Below are 16678 nucleotides of genomic sequence, written 5' to 3'. Positions count from 1 at the left end.
TAAACAGATAGGTAAATAAATAGATAAATAAAATAAAAATAAAAATCAAACTGGCAATCAAATGGTGAGGTTAGAATGCAAACCACAGTAGTCTAGATAAGTAGCAATAATGTCTGTTGTGAAATTTAACCCTTTGGAGACGTAAATAACAGAATGCCTAAATCAAGCACTTGGGTATTCTGCTTTATTGCGGAGTCTAGGCAGCCAGAAAACATTTTTTTTTCCCCTGCCACAGAGATAATGCCACTAATGTGGCCCTGGGCTCTTAGAAAAGAGCCATATCCCCTCTAGCCAATTAAGGAGTGGCATGGACCAGGCTCAGCTAGAGCCCCACGACAGTGGCCACTCAGCACTTCCTTCTTGGTAGAGTGCGTAAGAGGAGAAGAAAAACAGGAGACTGCAAGCCTCTTTTAGGGATACAGGAATTTTCCCAGAGGGTGGCAGATTCCCTATAAATGAAGTTCAATGAAAAACAGTCTCACCGCCAGAAGCCGAGGCACAAACAGACGATGCCCCATCCCCAGAAGTTCCAGCACTCGACATGCATACTCATTCACCAGCTTGCTCCTCTCGTCGTGCATGTCCTGGGACTTTTTGACAGGAGGTGTGAGCTTAGCAGCTGGGGCTGGGCAGGGCACCCCTTCTTCCATGAGCAGTAAGTAGGTATCCAGAATGAGAAAGCTGGATCTCTTATCCACAATTTTGAGAACTGCAGTGGGAGGGGAGGCAGGCTTAGGTCTCCCCAGGAGCACCAGCCAGTCTCTGGTGGGAATTGTCAGCTAATGTCTCCACAGGAAGAACATTTTGGCTAAATTATCCACTGTGCCAGAGCCCCAAAGTAGACTGGAAAACGAAATCAAACACGGATCTAAATAAAAACCGGCAGAAGCAATCGAATGCAAGAAAATGGCCAAGAGCGATGCAGCAGAGTTCAGATACATGTGTTAAAATGTACAGGCTGCTCGGAAGGGTCTAGCGTCTGTGTGCGTGTGCCGTGTGTGTGTGCGTGAGTGTGCGCGCGCGCGTGTGTCTGTGTGTCTGAGCAGACAGCAGCAGCAGTGGCCGGGAAGCCAGGGCAGTTGTGAAGCTGCAAGGAGAAAAGGATGAGCTCATTGCAATCCCCGATTCGTGACAAGCAGCGCTGCTGCTGCCACTGCCTCCGCTGCCGCCGCCGCCGCTGCCGCTGCCGCCTCTCGCTGTGAATCAGTAATGAAGGGGTAGGGAGGGGAGGGGAGGGGAGGGGAGAGGAGGAGGTAGGTGAATGAGCATGCAGAGTGCGTCTCGGGGGAGAATGCTGTAATAAGAAGCCAATGGCGAGCCGTTGGACAGATGTGCTTCCCCCTCCCAGTCCACCTTCAATCAGTGTTAGTCTGACAGCTTCTGCTGTTGAATCCTAAAGCCAAAGGCAGATGAACCAGCTTCTCTTAGCATGTGAAGCTCACAGAGAAACCAGACCGCCTGCCAGCCACAAGGCTGACCTTTATTCACTCTTGCTTTCTAATAACGGTAACACATACAAGTCGGATTTTATGCTGTGTATTTAAAGTGGGATTTTCCAGCCCTTGTTAGAGGACTGAAATCCCCACAGAAGAGGGGTCTGGGGCAAAATGCTAGAGTATGCACGAGAGCAAAGACTGGGCTTCCAAGAAACGACACACCCTCAAGTTGCAGTGTTTATGCAATAATACCGACTTTTTGCAAGGCTAGAATGTGAGGTATTTCAGCATTCAGGGGAAGCCACAATTAAAGGATTTTTATAAACATTCAGTATGATACTACATAAAGACCTCCAACATAATAATGAGAGTATACATCTAAGGAATCACTAAAGTTGAGATTCTCAAGCAGTAATAACTTTTTTAAGCCACAGACCTTGATAAACATTCAGGTAATAGCTCAAAATGTTATTTTGCTACTCTCTGGTCAAATTAATCCTTCCCTACTAATAACAACTGAGAATTGTCCATAGTTTTAAATTTTACAATCTTAGTAGGTGTGATTTTAATTCCCTTGATGTGAATAATAGTCACAGTCAAATGAAGGCAAAAAGACAAGATCACCTTTAGGAGCAGTTTCTAAACTTGAGCTAACAATGAACTCATGTATATTGAGAATCCTGGTGCTGTAGTTCTGTAGCTGCTCTCCTGAATCTCAGAGCAGTTTCTCCACTGAAGTTATAGCATGATACAGGGTAACAGGGCTAAGAGAGCCCAGGTGGTTCCTTCTGAGTCTTAGTTTCCTGCTCTGACAAATAACAGTTACAGATCTCTGCAAGTAACAAAATAGAATCATATTTACCAGCATATCTCTAGGATCTCGGTTAAAGACATAGATTCATTACCAAATTTGGCTTAAAGGGAAATATTGCCTCCTTTAAAGAATATTGTTGAGTTCCTTTTTTTAAAACTCAATAAAAACAAAACATTTTTTTTTTGTTAAACATCTTGAGTATTAATGAACAAAATATCTTAAATAAGATACTTATATATTGTTGTCAAGCTTTTTATTTCTTCTGAAAATGCTTTCTTTTAAAAACTTTTTTAAATGTTTATTTATATTTGAGAGAGAGAGAGACAGAGACAGAACATGAATGGGGGAGGGGCAGAGAGAGAGGGAGACAGAATCTGAAGCAGGCTTCAGGCTCTGAGCTGTCAGCACAGAGCCTGACATGGGACTCAAACCCACAAGCTGTGAGATCATGACCTGAGCCGAAGTTGAACATTTAACCGACTGAGCCACCCAGGCGCCCCTGAAAATGCTTTCTTAAAAAACTAAAGATTTTAATGGAAAGTGATCAAAACCATTAGAATATGACATATAAATAAATAAATTTCAGATCCCTAAGGTTTTGGATAAATGTCTGATGGGCTACCCAGGGTGGGGTAGGTTCAGTTGGAAGGGGGAGGCTGTAAGGATGAGGGCAGGGGTTCTGGGCCTTTCACAGCCTACCCCTACACACACACACACACACACACACACACACACACACACACACACACACCCTCTGCAGGGAACAGTTCCATTTTTATCTTGTTTACATACTGGAGTTCTGCATGAGGTTCTGTTTGAAAAGACTGTACCACTGCTATGGAAGTGTGAAAAGCACTGCCATGGAAGCTTCCTGTTTAAGAACAAGGGCACATTTTTACTTGCAAAGGAAGGGACAATTCAGTGACTCCTTTGCTTATAGGACTTTTTTTGGGTTGATTTTTTTTTTTTTTTAAGATAGGGGAAACGCTTCCATGCAACTGACGTGGGTTCAAAGAACACTGGCAGAAGCATTTATTTTTTCTCATATAAACCAGAAACAAGGAATTTCTTGCCCAAATGGATTCTGGCAAGAAGTCAAAATTAATCCAAAGATTTCAGAACTATGGTCTGGCTCTGATGCTCACAAAAGAAGTCAAAACTCCATGCGCTAATATTAAATGTAATAACTAAAGTGTGATATTTTAATGAGCAAACCAAAGCAAACACTTGGGCACATTTGAGAAACGTTATGTAAGAGGAATTATAAACAAGTCACCCTGTATTTCAGTTTTCCTAACCTCTCCATGATCCTCCCCCTCAAAAATACATCATCCTTGAGGAAGTGAAGGTGCTGGTGCAGCCCTGGGCTCTGAGTGGCCCCTGCCAGGAGAGCAGCAGGGGTCTTCTGGGGAGACCACGTGGGTCCAGAGCATACCTTTCCTGATGAGTCTGAGGAACGGGGGCCACACCAGAGCCCTGCAGAAGGCGTGGGGATTAAAGCACAGAGGAGCCTCGGGAAGAACAGGGAGAAGTGGGAGCAGGCCCAGCTGGCTATTCCTACCAGCCTCCGAACCAAAATGCTGAACAGAGGAGGCAGAGCCGGCACGATGGGGGACGGAGGCAGAGCTGCTGACACGCAGAACTGGATCCAGGTCCTAGGGCTTCACAGGCCAGACTCTCAGTTAAGAGTCAGGATGAAGACGGAAAGAGAGCAACAGCACAGAGCAACCACAGCTCTGTTTCCATGCGCCCAGAACATGCTGAACTGGTGAGAAGGACAAAGGCTGACGATATCAAATTCCCAGTGGGAAGATGTGGTACAGAAGGCCCTCCGGGCCCAGAAGGCGTCACCTACCTAGAAATGACCACACTGAGAGCTGTCTCATCTCTCTGCACGCCAGGCCAGGCCAGAACGTGCATAGGAATGAACACATCCCAGGTTGTAACGTCCCTCCTCGGCCTCTCATCTTCCTTTTGACATCAAGGGGAACCAGACATCTCAGAGACCCACTTATTCAGTTCTGTATACATGGGGACATCAGCCCAAGCCCAAGCCATCTTCCCATGTATCACTCTATGGAGAATAAAGCACCCTATATAAACAGCGCTCCCTCCATCCCCTCCCTGCCAAAGCATCACCTTTGCTTTCAAAATTTCCATAATTTTTCAACCATGGTCCTGTTTTCAGGTTGTCCTTTGAGAATAAGCCATTGATCAATATCAGGTGAAATAACTCTTCTAGAACATAACTTGGTGAAATGGAAGAATGGATTCCAGGCATTTTTGAAGTCCTACAAGAGTGACTCATCTCAGTGAGCATTTTCTCTTCTCCCTCCCCAACTCCCCAAGTAATTTATTTATTGCTGATGAGGCTCAGAATAGCACACTTCTGAGAAATAAATGTTTCAGTTATAAAGTAGTCCAAAGATGAAACGAATGATAGAAAAAAAAAAAAACCGTCTTGTAAATTAACCAGTTAATAATACATGACTTCTCAGATTTTTTCAACCATCACAAAGATTTTTTTTTTTTAATATGTACAGGAAGATCAACAGCAAATTGAAGATAATATGGGAAACCTGGATGAATCATGCAATGAGACAGTGAGAGAAAAGCAGACAGGACCAGGCAATGGTCCCAAAGCCAAGGTCTAAAGAAGAGAACCCCACTGTCTGGAGTGCTGGGATCAGGTGGATGGTGGTCCTAATTAAAGCCTTGTGCCGGAATGCTCTTCCTGAACTACTCTACTGTGTCATGATTGCTGGACATGTGCAGGACATAAATAGACTCCCACTGTAAAATGAAGACCATATTTGACTTAATTTATTACTTAATGTAATTAAGAACACTGAGTGCAAAGAAACATGCTAAGTAGTTACTTTAGGGGTTACAAAGGTGAAAAAGGAAATACTTTCCAATTTGCAAGAGCTTAAAATCAGAGAGGCATTCAAACATGGAGATAGAGCACAATGTGGACACCATGAAAGGAGGAACAACACTGTGTTACGATCTAGTCACATCTTTGTTATCCACAATGGATTCAGACAAAGTGGGCTCCTACTAGTGAGACTGGCCTGGACCTATAATCCAAGCGTAATGATAATTAAACGTATCTCTGAGAGTAAAACAGGACATTGCTTATTCCATTATCTTTTAGTCACATTTACTCGTCGAATGACATGGGTAAATTACTTCATACTCTTTGAGTCTCTGTAAAATGTCCATGTCCTGTACCTAGCCAAGTTGCTCCAAAAACTAAGTTAATGTGTAGAAAGGAATCTCTCGTGGTGCCTAGCACAGGGTGGGTGCTAGATAACTAGTAATCCTCTTCATCTTTCCAGGAAGTCATGTAGAGGGGTAAAATGTATTGTGTTCACCTGGCTTAGGGTTTAGAAAGACAAAAAGGTCTCCGAATGTATTAACATTAGAAACAGAATTAGAACTGCTGCCTCTTCAGTTCGACACATTAGTAATTAGTAGGAGAGGACCCATGCTCTTCTCAACTTGGAAAGATAAAAAGGCAAAAGTGAACTCTCTAGTTATTTCTTTTTTGTGGGACAGACAAGTTTTTAAAGGATAAAGCCTCAATAATTTGGCAGGTTCCTAAGATCCAACAAATAGGTCAAATAAAGGTAACGGAGTAAGTAGTATTGGTATCCTGGTGAACATGTAAAATCCTGCACAATGCACACTCTGCCATTCGAGTCTCGATTCTGCTCGTGCTCTCCTACGTGCTCCTGGAGGTAGAAAGATACACCAGATGCTGCCTCTAACTTTATGCATTATGCACGCTACTTGAAGAAAAAGCTAAAATGAAATGTAAGGAGACTGAGCACATAAGTTATATCACAGGGAAAGGAGTCTCATTATTTTGTAGCTGGAGAGCAAACACTGAAGAACTGGAGTACAAAATTAACTGACACCATGGTGGGTAGTTCGGGTAACAGTTTTATAGGAATTCAAAGGGGAAAAAAGGATTCCTATATAACATTATAGACTTACCTAGTGTTTAAGAATGGTCTAACCTCTTGTAAGACTTAAGGCATATCCCTCTTATAACCATCGATAAAAACAAGGAGTTTTTGTTGTTGTGGTTGTTGTTTCATAGAAGAGAGAACTTTCTCCCGCCAACAATTTAATAACATGCTGAGTAATCACGGTAGCATCATTATGACCTTACTACATATCCTTGTCCTCAGATTTTAACATAATGTCCTTATTAATGCAAGAACTTCTATGACTATAGACGTTGAGGGTTGGTCATTTTGCCTCTACTTCCTTACCTTTATTGACAATCATCTCAAAAGCCTGCTACCTATTTTATTACTGGACATTTGTTTAGAAAGGACTACTTGTGGTAAGCCAGAAATGTGAAACTTCTAGTCACTGGGTTATATATTCTACAATAACACAGAAGAAGTCTACTTTTCTTATGTGACATTAATTAAAATACTTGAAGACTGTCTCAATTTCCTTTTCTCCAAGATAACCATCCCTGCTATAAGCTGGTTTCTGGATCTTTCTAAAGTGTTCACAATCCTACCTCTTGGATGGGATTTTCTTGGACAACGTCCTTCAGTACTTCACTACCCACACTGATAAGGATACTCTAGACATGATAACAGAATCACAAAATAATGTGCTGTTGTTAGACCCCAGAAAGCATCGAAGTCTAACATGTTTATCCTATTAAGGATAAGACTTATGTTCCGTAAGTGACCTGTTTAATCATAAAACTCGCTTGAGGCAGAGCCAGTAAGCCAAGGTCCCAGAGCCCAGTTGCATGGTAGGGAACCTTGCCTTTTTGTTGTCTTTCAATTAATGTAGCCCACTTAACAACAACAACAAAAACACAACTATCTTATGAGGAAAACTGTGCTTCACTATTTTATTTCATCTGGAATTGATATCCTGCCTGCTATCTGGCATGAAAGAATCTAAGAATCTTGGATTTGAGTTGAGAGGGGCATCCAAAAGCCTGTCTTGAGGATAATCACTTCTGAACACACACTTATCATAATAAAGCACATCTGCCTTCTCAATTTTTAACCGAGAAGCACTCTCTTCTTCAATCAAACAGAGAGGCTGGATCCTTGGCAGATCAGCCATAGTGTCTCAAGAGCAGCTTTCTTGAAGCCATGTTAGTGATCTAGGCTTGAAAATGGAATGCTGGCTCTCAGTTCATTCATCCCCTTCCCTGGACAGTTTGTATAAGGCTCCTATTTATTTCCCAGGTAAGCAGAGGCATAAATAAATGTTAGCAAGGGCTGGGTTTATGTTAAATTGATCAGATTAAAATAATGATATATAGAATCTAGACTGTGCCTTGATTTCCTCCGCTGGATCAGCATTTTACTTTTTATTTTTATGTGTGCGTTAGTATGTGTGCGTTGTCATGATTGTTAAAAATAATGAGGTGCTATATTCATCTTGGTAAGTTGTGCATTGCCTCTGCCTTCTTCCCATGCTCTATTAAATTTGCTATCTCTGGCATCTTCATGTTACATACAACGCTAAGTGTAGTTTAATAGCTGTCACTATGGAAAATAATATTTTCAGTGGAGTAGTTATATGGGTCAGCCCATGCATTAGCGAGTGAATTTGTTTCCATGAAATGAGTATGCCAAGATGGGGACATACAAGTTTTTTTGAAGACAAGTCCATGCTCTAAAATAATGATGGTGATAGGTTATACAGCCTGGCCCTGGCCCCTGCCTCATGGCTTCCAATGGTTTCAGTACAATTTCAGGGGTAGCAAAATGGTGCGAATGGAGGTGAATTTTCCTCTGCGTTCACTAGAGGTGATCTGCTCCCTCTTCACCTCCCTTGAGAGTTCAGTCCCTGTATATACTCAGTATTGCCACAGGCTGTCACATGATGATAGCAACAAGTGAACAGGTATACAGAGGTCCTTCCTGCATGGTGGGCTCCTTTACCTGTGCCATACTGGTATTTGTCCCAAGCAGGGCCTAACAAAGTAACTTGTACATCACAAACTCTTGTGGATATTTAAATAACCAAAAGTACAAATAATAACAGTTATTATTTATATTTATACAATACCTGTAAAGGCTGTGAACTATGCTAAGCCCTTAGAGCATGCATTGCTGCATTTAATGCTAACAACCAATTATGACCATTTCACGTAGGAGGCACCTGAGCTTAGAACAGTTCAGTGACTTGCTCAGGATCATTCTGCTAGTAAGTGGTAAGTCAATGCAACCATAGTTTGTGGATAACTACACCCCTGATCTATAAATGTTTAAAATAGAACTTGAGTTATTTGAAACAGTGAAGAAAGTAGAGTTAAACAGGCTTGATCCCAGAGGCTAATCAAATTAGTCCAGTGGAAACACCAGGATTTACAGTCATGTCACCGTGAGTATACTGAGGGACTAATGTGTCCGGGGTTCTAAAAGAAATGACAGAAAAAAACAGTAAAAACTTATGCTCAAAGAGCAGCATCTGTACCCTGGTGATCTTACCCATACCCTCCCTGCTAATTCTGAACAATACAGCTACAGGATCAGCCCTCTCTCCAGAGCTCCCACCTGTCTCTCTCCTTACTGGATATATGCAGCCTCACATGTGACTTAATCGTAGTGTTCAACGTCATTCCTTCTTCCCCAGTGCAGCTCTTTGTCTTACATTTCCTATCCCAGCTGAGGGTGTTTGCTATCTGCCCAATTTATACAGTAGGCACCTGTCATCCCAGAGTCCTCCTTTACACCCCCCCCCCCCACCTCTAAGCCATCATTCAAGTCTAGTTGATTCAACCTCCTCACCATCTCTTACAACTATCCCCTCTTCTCCACTCCCATTTCTTCTGATTTGAGATCAGCCCTTGGTATGACAGGCTGGGATCTCCACCATCAGCAATACTCAAGACACTTGAATTTCCCTGCATACCCCCGGCAACTCTGTGTCTCCAGGTCTCTGTTCTGGCTTTCTCTTCTTCTAGAACTGTGCTTCCCCTCTAATTCACTTACCTTTTCTTAATCTGACAGAATGCAACTCCGAGATTACCTCCTGCAGGAACCACCCTTCATTCTCGGAGTTGGGGCGCATGGCCCCGTTTGCCCCCTGACGTTTCCACCTCTGCTGTCTCTCTCACAGCCATCTGCAGGCTTATACTTTAGTGAGTTGCCTTGAAATCAATGGTTAGGTCCCTCTCCTCTGCTAAGGCACTTAGAGACAGGCATCAGGTACCATCCTTCTTGTGCTGAAAACCAGCAGAAGCAGTTACTTGATGCATAATGGCTACCCCATAATTGTTCGTTGGAATGGCTCAGCCTTCAAAATGGATAAAATATGACTACTGTGTAAGAGAACGATAGATAAGCATTGCTCTGATTAGAGATATTGGTGCTTTAATATTTCTGAGCCTTTTAAAATGTTCTTCCCTTCTGGAATGTTTTTCCTCCATCATTTTTTTCCCCTTTAAAAATGTTAACAATCCTTCAAAATGTTATTGAAAGGTCAAAAACTGAGATGTCAGACAGACCTGAATTTAAAACCAACATTTGATGTCCAGTAACTGTGTGACTTCAGGAAAAGTTCACCTCCTTGAGTCTCACTTTTCATTGAGGAAATGAGGTTTAAAACAGTAATCTAATGGGGCACCTGGGTGGCTCAGTTGGTTAAGTGTCTGACTTTGGCTAAGGTCATGATCTCGCCACTTGTGAGTTTGAGCCCTGCGTTGGGCTGTGTGCTGACAGCTCAGCGCCTAGAGCCTGCTTTAGATTCTGTGTCTCCCTCTCTCCCTGTCCCTCCCCTGCTTTTTCTCTGTCTCTGTCTCTCTCTCAAAATTAAATAAACATTAAAAAACAGCAATCTTATGAAATTGCTAACATTATTAATGACTGTGACATTTCTAGCATGGAAAACTGGGATGATAGTGAAGATAATAACTGATAGGGAAAGCACTGGGGCACTGGAGCCAGGAAAGGGTGGAGGATGAATGGAGTTAGCAAGAAGTAAGTGGCCATCTGTTGGAGATTTCCACAGGCCATGGGAAATATGAATCTGGAGCCAAGAGATGGGTTTGGAAATCACTGGTGAAACATGGGAATGAATGAGGTATAAACCAGGGAAACTAGGAAGCCATAAAGAGACGTTCTTATAGTATGTCATGATATTCTTCTCACTTATGCCAGGTGTGGTTTAATAACTAGTTGTATAATATTATTGGGGAAATAATTGAGCCCAGCAGACAGTAAGCTCCTTAAGGAAAGGTTGTATATTTGCTTCACTCACCAACATGTTCCCCACGCCCAGTGGAGTGACTATGTCTACAGACAGCTCATCAACTACCGAGTTGATGAATGATTGAATCTTACCGATGGACTTTCTAGTCATGTGCTTGAAATTTGGTGATCTAAATAATTAGTAATGCGAGAATACAAATTCGTAGTAAAAATGTGCAGAGGTGGAGGTAAGAATAAAAACCTCACGAGTGCCTGTTGTGGGCCAGACATTGTGCCATCCACTTCTATGCACAGTTTTACCCCATTCCTATGATATGTTGTAATGAGACCATGCTAAAAGAAATGATTTGTTCCTGTGTTGCAAAATCAGTCCGCCTGATTTCTGTAACACCTTTGATTTCCCACTCTCCATCAGCCTTCCAAATCCAATTTATCTGTAAGTCCTGTCAGCTCTATCTACAAAATTATCTGAATTTGTCCTCTCTTTCCATTTTCGCCGTTATCACCTTAGTCCAAGCTACCATCCTATCCTGCTTGGACTTTCTGAAATAACGTCTTCCCAGTCTCCATGCTTCTATTCTCGCTTCTTTTCAAGTCGCATTCTACACACCAGATCTCCTCAATCCAAACGTCTTAAAACCATAAATCAGTAAAATTTCTCCATGCTTAGAACATATACTGGCTTCCCCTTAAACCCAAATGCCAATACTTTGCTACTGTTTGTATGACTCTACTGCTCTGGCCCTTGTATAGCTCTCTAACCACATCTCCTTCCTCTCTACTTCTTGCTCATCTGCTCGCTACGCTTCACTCACACTGGCCCCCTTTCTGTTTTGAACATACAAAACTTCTACTGCCCCAGGGCCTTTGCACTTGCTGTTGGCTTTGATCTTCATATGACTGGGTCCACTACATCATTCAACTCAAATGTTATTTTGCTCACAGAGGCCCTCTCTTACCATCTTACCTAATGGAGAGCAGGAACACATTGGATTCTCTTGTATTATTTCTTTCATCACATTCATTGCTACTTGAAACTGTTTACTTCTTTTTTTCCCCTAATGTTTATTTATTTTTGAGAGAGAGACAGAGCACTCATGGGGGAGGGGAAGAGCGAGAGGGAGACACAGAATCTGAAGCAGGCTTCAGGCTCTGAGCTGTCAGCACAGAACTTGAACTCACAAACTGCAAGGTCATGACGTGAGCTGAAGTTGGACACTTAACTGACTGAACCATCCAGGCGCCCCTACTTTTTTTTTTTTTTGAGAGAGAGAGAGCACAGCAGCAGCAAGGGAGGGGCAGAGGGAGAGGGGGAGATAGAATCTCAAGCAGGCTCCAAGCATTGCGTGGAGCCTGACATGGGGCTCAATCTCACGACCCTGAGATCATGACCTGTGCTGAACTCAAGAGTTGGATGCTTAACCAACTGAGCTACCCAGGCATCCCAAAAACTGTTTACTTCTTTTCCATTTATTATCTCATTCTCCCACTAGAAAATGTCAGGGGAAGGCTCACAGGGGAGAGGTGGGAGAGCTTTAAAAAAATCTTTACTGACAAGTTATTAGAAAAAAACATAAACGTAAAATAAGATTCTGGCTTCAGCTTCTTTTTTTCATTCATCCATTCATTTTTACTTAAAATATTATTATTTTACAGAGCCTTTTGAATCTCTCTTTTCTTTAGCAAAGTGACCCCTTGACATTTATAGATTCAATATTTATTGTTCCGGCTCTCCCTGAGAGACCCCACAAGGCTGTAACACAGCAACTTGTGGGTTTGCTGAGGAATGAATTTCGTTACTTCCGTGGAGCAGATGGTAAGGAAGCTTAGCTTATAGTCTTTGTTCCTCTCGGTTATTATACGCTCTTATGACAAGGCAGTTATTTTATCTCAATTTCATAAAAAAAGACACTGAATAAAAATATCATAGTGGTATTAAAAAATTTAAAAGCATTGCAGTATATATCTTTCACGAGTGTCAGTTGTTTTTTTCCCCCTGAACCGATGGCTATACACATTTTTGTATAAATGGCCTACCTGGCTCATGGCAGTCGTGCCATGATTAATACCAAACGTTATGCTTCCAAAAAAACTATGGTTAATCTATAGCCCCCATAAGGTCTTGCCACCTAAAAACTGCAGAAACCATTTTAGATATGCAAGTAGCTGAGTCATTGTGGTTTTTGGTAAAGAAGAGAGAGGTTTCTATATTTAAAAACAAGGATAGCATAATATTGGTTTTCAAAGCGTCCTGTAAACTTTGGATAATATATGCTAATGACTGTCAACTACTTTAGGAAGGAGAAGGAAATTAACAACACAAAATAACCAGAAACAGCCCCGAGACCAAGTGGGAATACAGAGGGATAAATGAGCCCAGGGGTAAAAGGTAAAAGAGGAAATATTCATTTCTCTATATACACACCATGAGCCCAGAGTTTATCTGGTGCCAGTGGAATACGAAACTAGTGTATAATGTGGTCTCTATCGTCAGTGGTACTATAGACTCAGAGCAGAAACAAGACCCATGATCGGGACATTAGGGGGGTCCACAGCACAGGTAATAAGGTGCCCAATAGGTCTACCTGAGGCCAGATTATGATGAAAATGGAAAGCCAGAGGATGGGCTTATACTAGACAGCAGACAGATGAATAATACAATGAAGACACATCTTTAGAAAGATGAATCTGGTAGCAGAGGGCAAAGGATTTTAAGAGAGGAAGAGACTGAAGGCAGACAAGTCATAAAGCTCTTGCAGTGAGAGGAATGTGGGAAGAGGAAACCCTGGACCGGTGTGGTTGCCATGGACACAGAGCGATGCTTAAATCTGAGAAGCCTCATAAAGGGAAAATAGCTCTTCGTTATATTTGTGTAACTTTCCAAGTACATGTGGCTTATCATGTCCTCTTTTCTATGACTCATTGGTAGGAAATTGCCAGATGTAATATTCTTCACCAAATCACCACAGAGGGAGTGAAATGCTCCCTGACATATGAATACTCCCTCAAAGTTGCTGATTTTGAGGCACTAGGTTTGGCTAAAAGATCAACTGGTTTGGTCACGATTTCTGAGACTCTTATTAATGTAGTTCAAACCATAAGGCTTTAGGTTGAACTAATCAGAAGTTGATCTGGTAATACTACTACTCAATTGTCCAGAGACACCCTGGTTATCACTCAATGAGCAGTAAGTGAGAATATGTAAGGTCTAATAAGCTGCCTTCTCTACAATAAACATCTTCTAAGCAGCTCCCTTCCTTAAAATTAAAGAGAGGGTATAACTGGAAAGTTTTTCAGAAGGCAAGAAAGAGAGAGAGGAAAAAAAGAGAATAGCAATGACAGCATTTATCCTCGAGCACATCCAACTGTCCCCACGTCTCCCTGACAGCACCTGGGGGAATGTTGCTCAGTGTCCCCTGCCCTTTCCACCCTTGCTGTGACAGCCCTGGTTAAAAGAAGCCTTCATGATCTCTCTCCCCAGACTCTCCTAAAAGTCTCCAAACTACTCTCCATATCTATTCCCGTCTCTTCACATTCCCCTTTACCTCTCACTGTCTCCAAAACTGTCTTCCTCAAACAGCAGATCTAACTATGGAACCATTTGAAGGTAGCCTCTGGTCCACAGGTTCAAAGGACACACAACCATAACTGTAAGATACCCTTCAGACAATCTAGACCTCTCCTGCCTTTCCAATGACGACTGTCACCTTGACACCTTAAGCTCAACGTTCTCATGGAGCCTCTTCCCAACATGCTATATTTTGTGGTACTTCTGGTCCTCACATATGCTGTTCTCATCGCCTAAAACATCATTCCTTGTCTTCCCTTGCTAATCTTCCATGACTCAAACGTCACTTTCCCTTTCAAATCATCCCTTTTGTTACCTCCCTCCTCCACCTTTGCATCCTGTCCTATTTGTTCATGACCATGAAGTAACAGCTGTTCTGTGGCCATTATTTATAGACCTGTCTATCTTCCCTACTTGTCTGTGAAGCCCCTGCCTCAACTGCAACACACTCACCTTGGCATTTCCACCACACAACAGCTTCTGGTCACTGCGGTCATGGATTATTTAAATAAATACTGACTACATGAATAACTGATGTGCAAAGGAAGAAGTGAGTTATAAACAGAATTTAAATATGAGCTTACTTTTTAAACAGACATGTATTATGCTAGGGGATGGTGAGTGTGTATCTCTTTTATTTACTGTCTAAATGAGTAAGAAGAAAGGCCAAAATTTAAAAAGTGCAGTATTTATGGACTCTAGAAGAAGAGAGGGAAGATGCTAACCCACAGTAAAAGTGTAAAGGCCATAAGAAACTAAATAAAAAAGCAAATTATTTAGCAATGTGCTATCACTTGGTAGCTCCTTCAGAAACAAACACATACATTTGATTTGGGGAGTGTGGAGGCTCTCATCATCTGACAGGCTAGTTAGCTGGAGGTGGGTCAATGGACAGACCTAAACACTTCACAGGATCGACACAAATGGAGGCCCAGAAGTCATTGTTTTAGTTTGGACTTAAGTGGGTAAAATACATTAGGGAGGGGATTGTTAAATTAAAAACTATTTTCCATTTCACATGGAAACAAAGTATCGTGTGCTGACAGAAGTAATAACTTACTTGGCTATAAGTAATCAATACTGCAAAATCACATCACTCAGCTTCTCAAACAAAGGTTTCTAAAAAATGCCAGCATGCACCCCAGTTCACATTAACATAAGATACACCTTTGAGAAAATGTCTGATTGGCAAGTTTACTTGCCCAAGAGGGCAGATACTCAGAATTTACTAATAGAGGACTGAAATCACATTCAAGAAAATGACATGGAAATCACTGTCACAGATGGAAAACACTTCCATAATGTCTCCCGTATAAGCTATCAGTAAATGGGTAAGATGTTTGAAATGAAATTAGGCAGGCTAGATAAATTAACCAAAGAATTAAGTTTCAATTCCCATTTGGTTTATATTTACATATGGTTTTTAAAAATTTTTCTAAGTTTATTTATTTTGAGAGACAGTGTGCCCATGCAAGAGTAGGGGAGGAGGCAGAGAAAAAGGGAAAGAGAGAAGAATCCCAACAGGTTTCCCGCTGTCAGTGCGTAGCCCTATGTGGGGGGTTGAACCCATGAACGGAGATCACAACCTGAGCCGAAATTAAGAGTTGGTGACTGAAACACCCAGGCGCCCGTTTACATATGGTTTTTATTTCTTTCTTTGCTATGAATGAAAGTTGATAAATGTAGCCAAGCTTCAAGAACTGAAAGTCATTTAATACACAGTATTTCACTGTATGTTAGACAATGGGGCCTAATAGCAGGTGTTACCATTATAAGGCTTACAGTCTGCACATAATAGTGGAGAAGTAGTATAGACTGTATGGTCAACACTTGAATAAAGATGCTCCAAAGCTCCTGTAGGACTCAAACGGTCCTGTTCCTAAAAGAGGCACTACTCTTGGGGCACCTGGGTGGCTCAGTTGATTAAATGCCTGACTTGGGCTCAGGTCATGATCTTGCAGTTCGTGAGTTTGAGCCCCACATCAGGCTCTGTGCTGACAGCTCAGAGCCTGGAGCCTGCTTCAGATTCTGGGTCTTCCTCTCTCTCTGCCCCTCCCCCACTCACATTCTGTCTCTCTCACAACAATAAATCAACATTAAAAATAAAGAGGCATTACTCCTTTAGCTCTTTAAATACTAATGTCAGTTTTGTTGTCTTTGCTCTGAAATGACAACACATTATTTTCCAACAAGAATACATCAGCTTGCTAGGGGGCGCTTGGGTGGCTCAGTCCGTTAAGCATCTGACTCTAGATTTCGGCTCAGGTCCTTATCTTGTGCTCTGTGAGACTGAACTACCAGGGAGAAGCCTACGTGGGATTCAGTCTCCCCTCTCTCTCTGCCCCTCCCCCAACCTGTGCTCACGCTTCCTCTCTCTCTTTCTCTCTCAAAATAATAAACATTAGCAAAAAAAAAAAAAAAAAAAAAAAAAAAAAGAGAACACAGGGTACCTGGGTGGCTCATTCGGTTGAGTGTCTGACTTTGGCTCAGGTCAAGATCTCATGGTAAGTTCAAGCCCCACAACAGGCTCTGTGCTGACAGCTCAGAGACTGGAACCTGCTTTGGATTCTGTGTCTCCCTCTCTCTGCCTCCCCCTCTTGTGTTCTTTCTCTTTCTCTCAAAAATAATATATAAATAAACATAAAGAATGCAT

General features: G+C 42.0%; 1 protein-coding gene and 1 pseudogene across 11 annotated transcripts in view; one reads left to right on the top strand and one right to left on the bottom strand.

Moving 5' to 3' along the window:
- Positions 1 to 16678, bottom strand: part of RABGAP1L (RAB GTPase activating protein 1 like) — a 759437-nt gene that overhangs the window by 162712 nt on the left and 580047 nt on the right. Inside the window, exon 1 of one of the 11 annotated variants that reach the window (XM_042975862.1) lies at positions 483 to 1082. The exons of the other annotated variants lie outside the window; for them this stretch is intronic. Coding sequence (XP_042831796.1) covers positions 483 to 650 — 168 coding nt within the window. The 5' untranslated portion in view covers positions 651 to 1082. Of the gene's footprint in view, positions 1 to 482; positions 1083 to 16678 lie in introns of those variants that run through there. 11 annotated transcript variants of the gene reach the window in all.
- LOC122235996 lies at positions 1104 to 4568 on the top strand (annotated as a pseudogene).

Source organism: Panthera tigris, chromosome F3 (assembly GCF_018350195.1).
Source record: "Panthera tigris isolate Pti1 chromosome F3, P.tigris_Pti1_mat1.1, whole genome shotgun sequence".
Classification (NCBI taxonomy): domain Eukaryota; kingdom Metazoa; phylum Chordata; class Mammalia; order Carnivora; family Felidae; genus Panthera; species Panthera tigris.
This window is presented reverse-complemented; position numbering and strand designations above follow the sequence as displayed.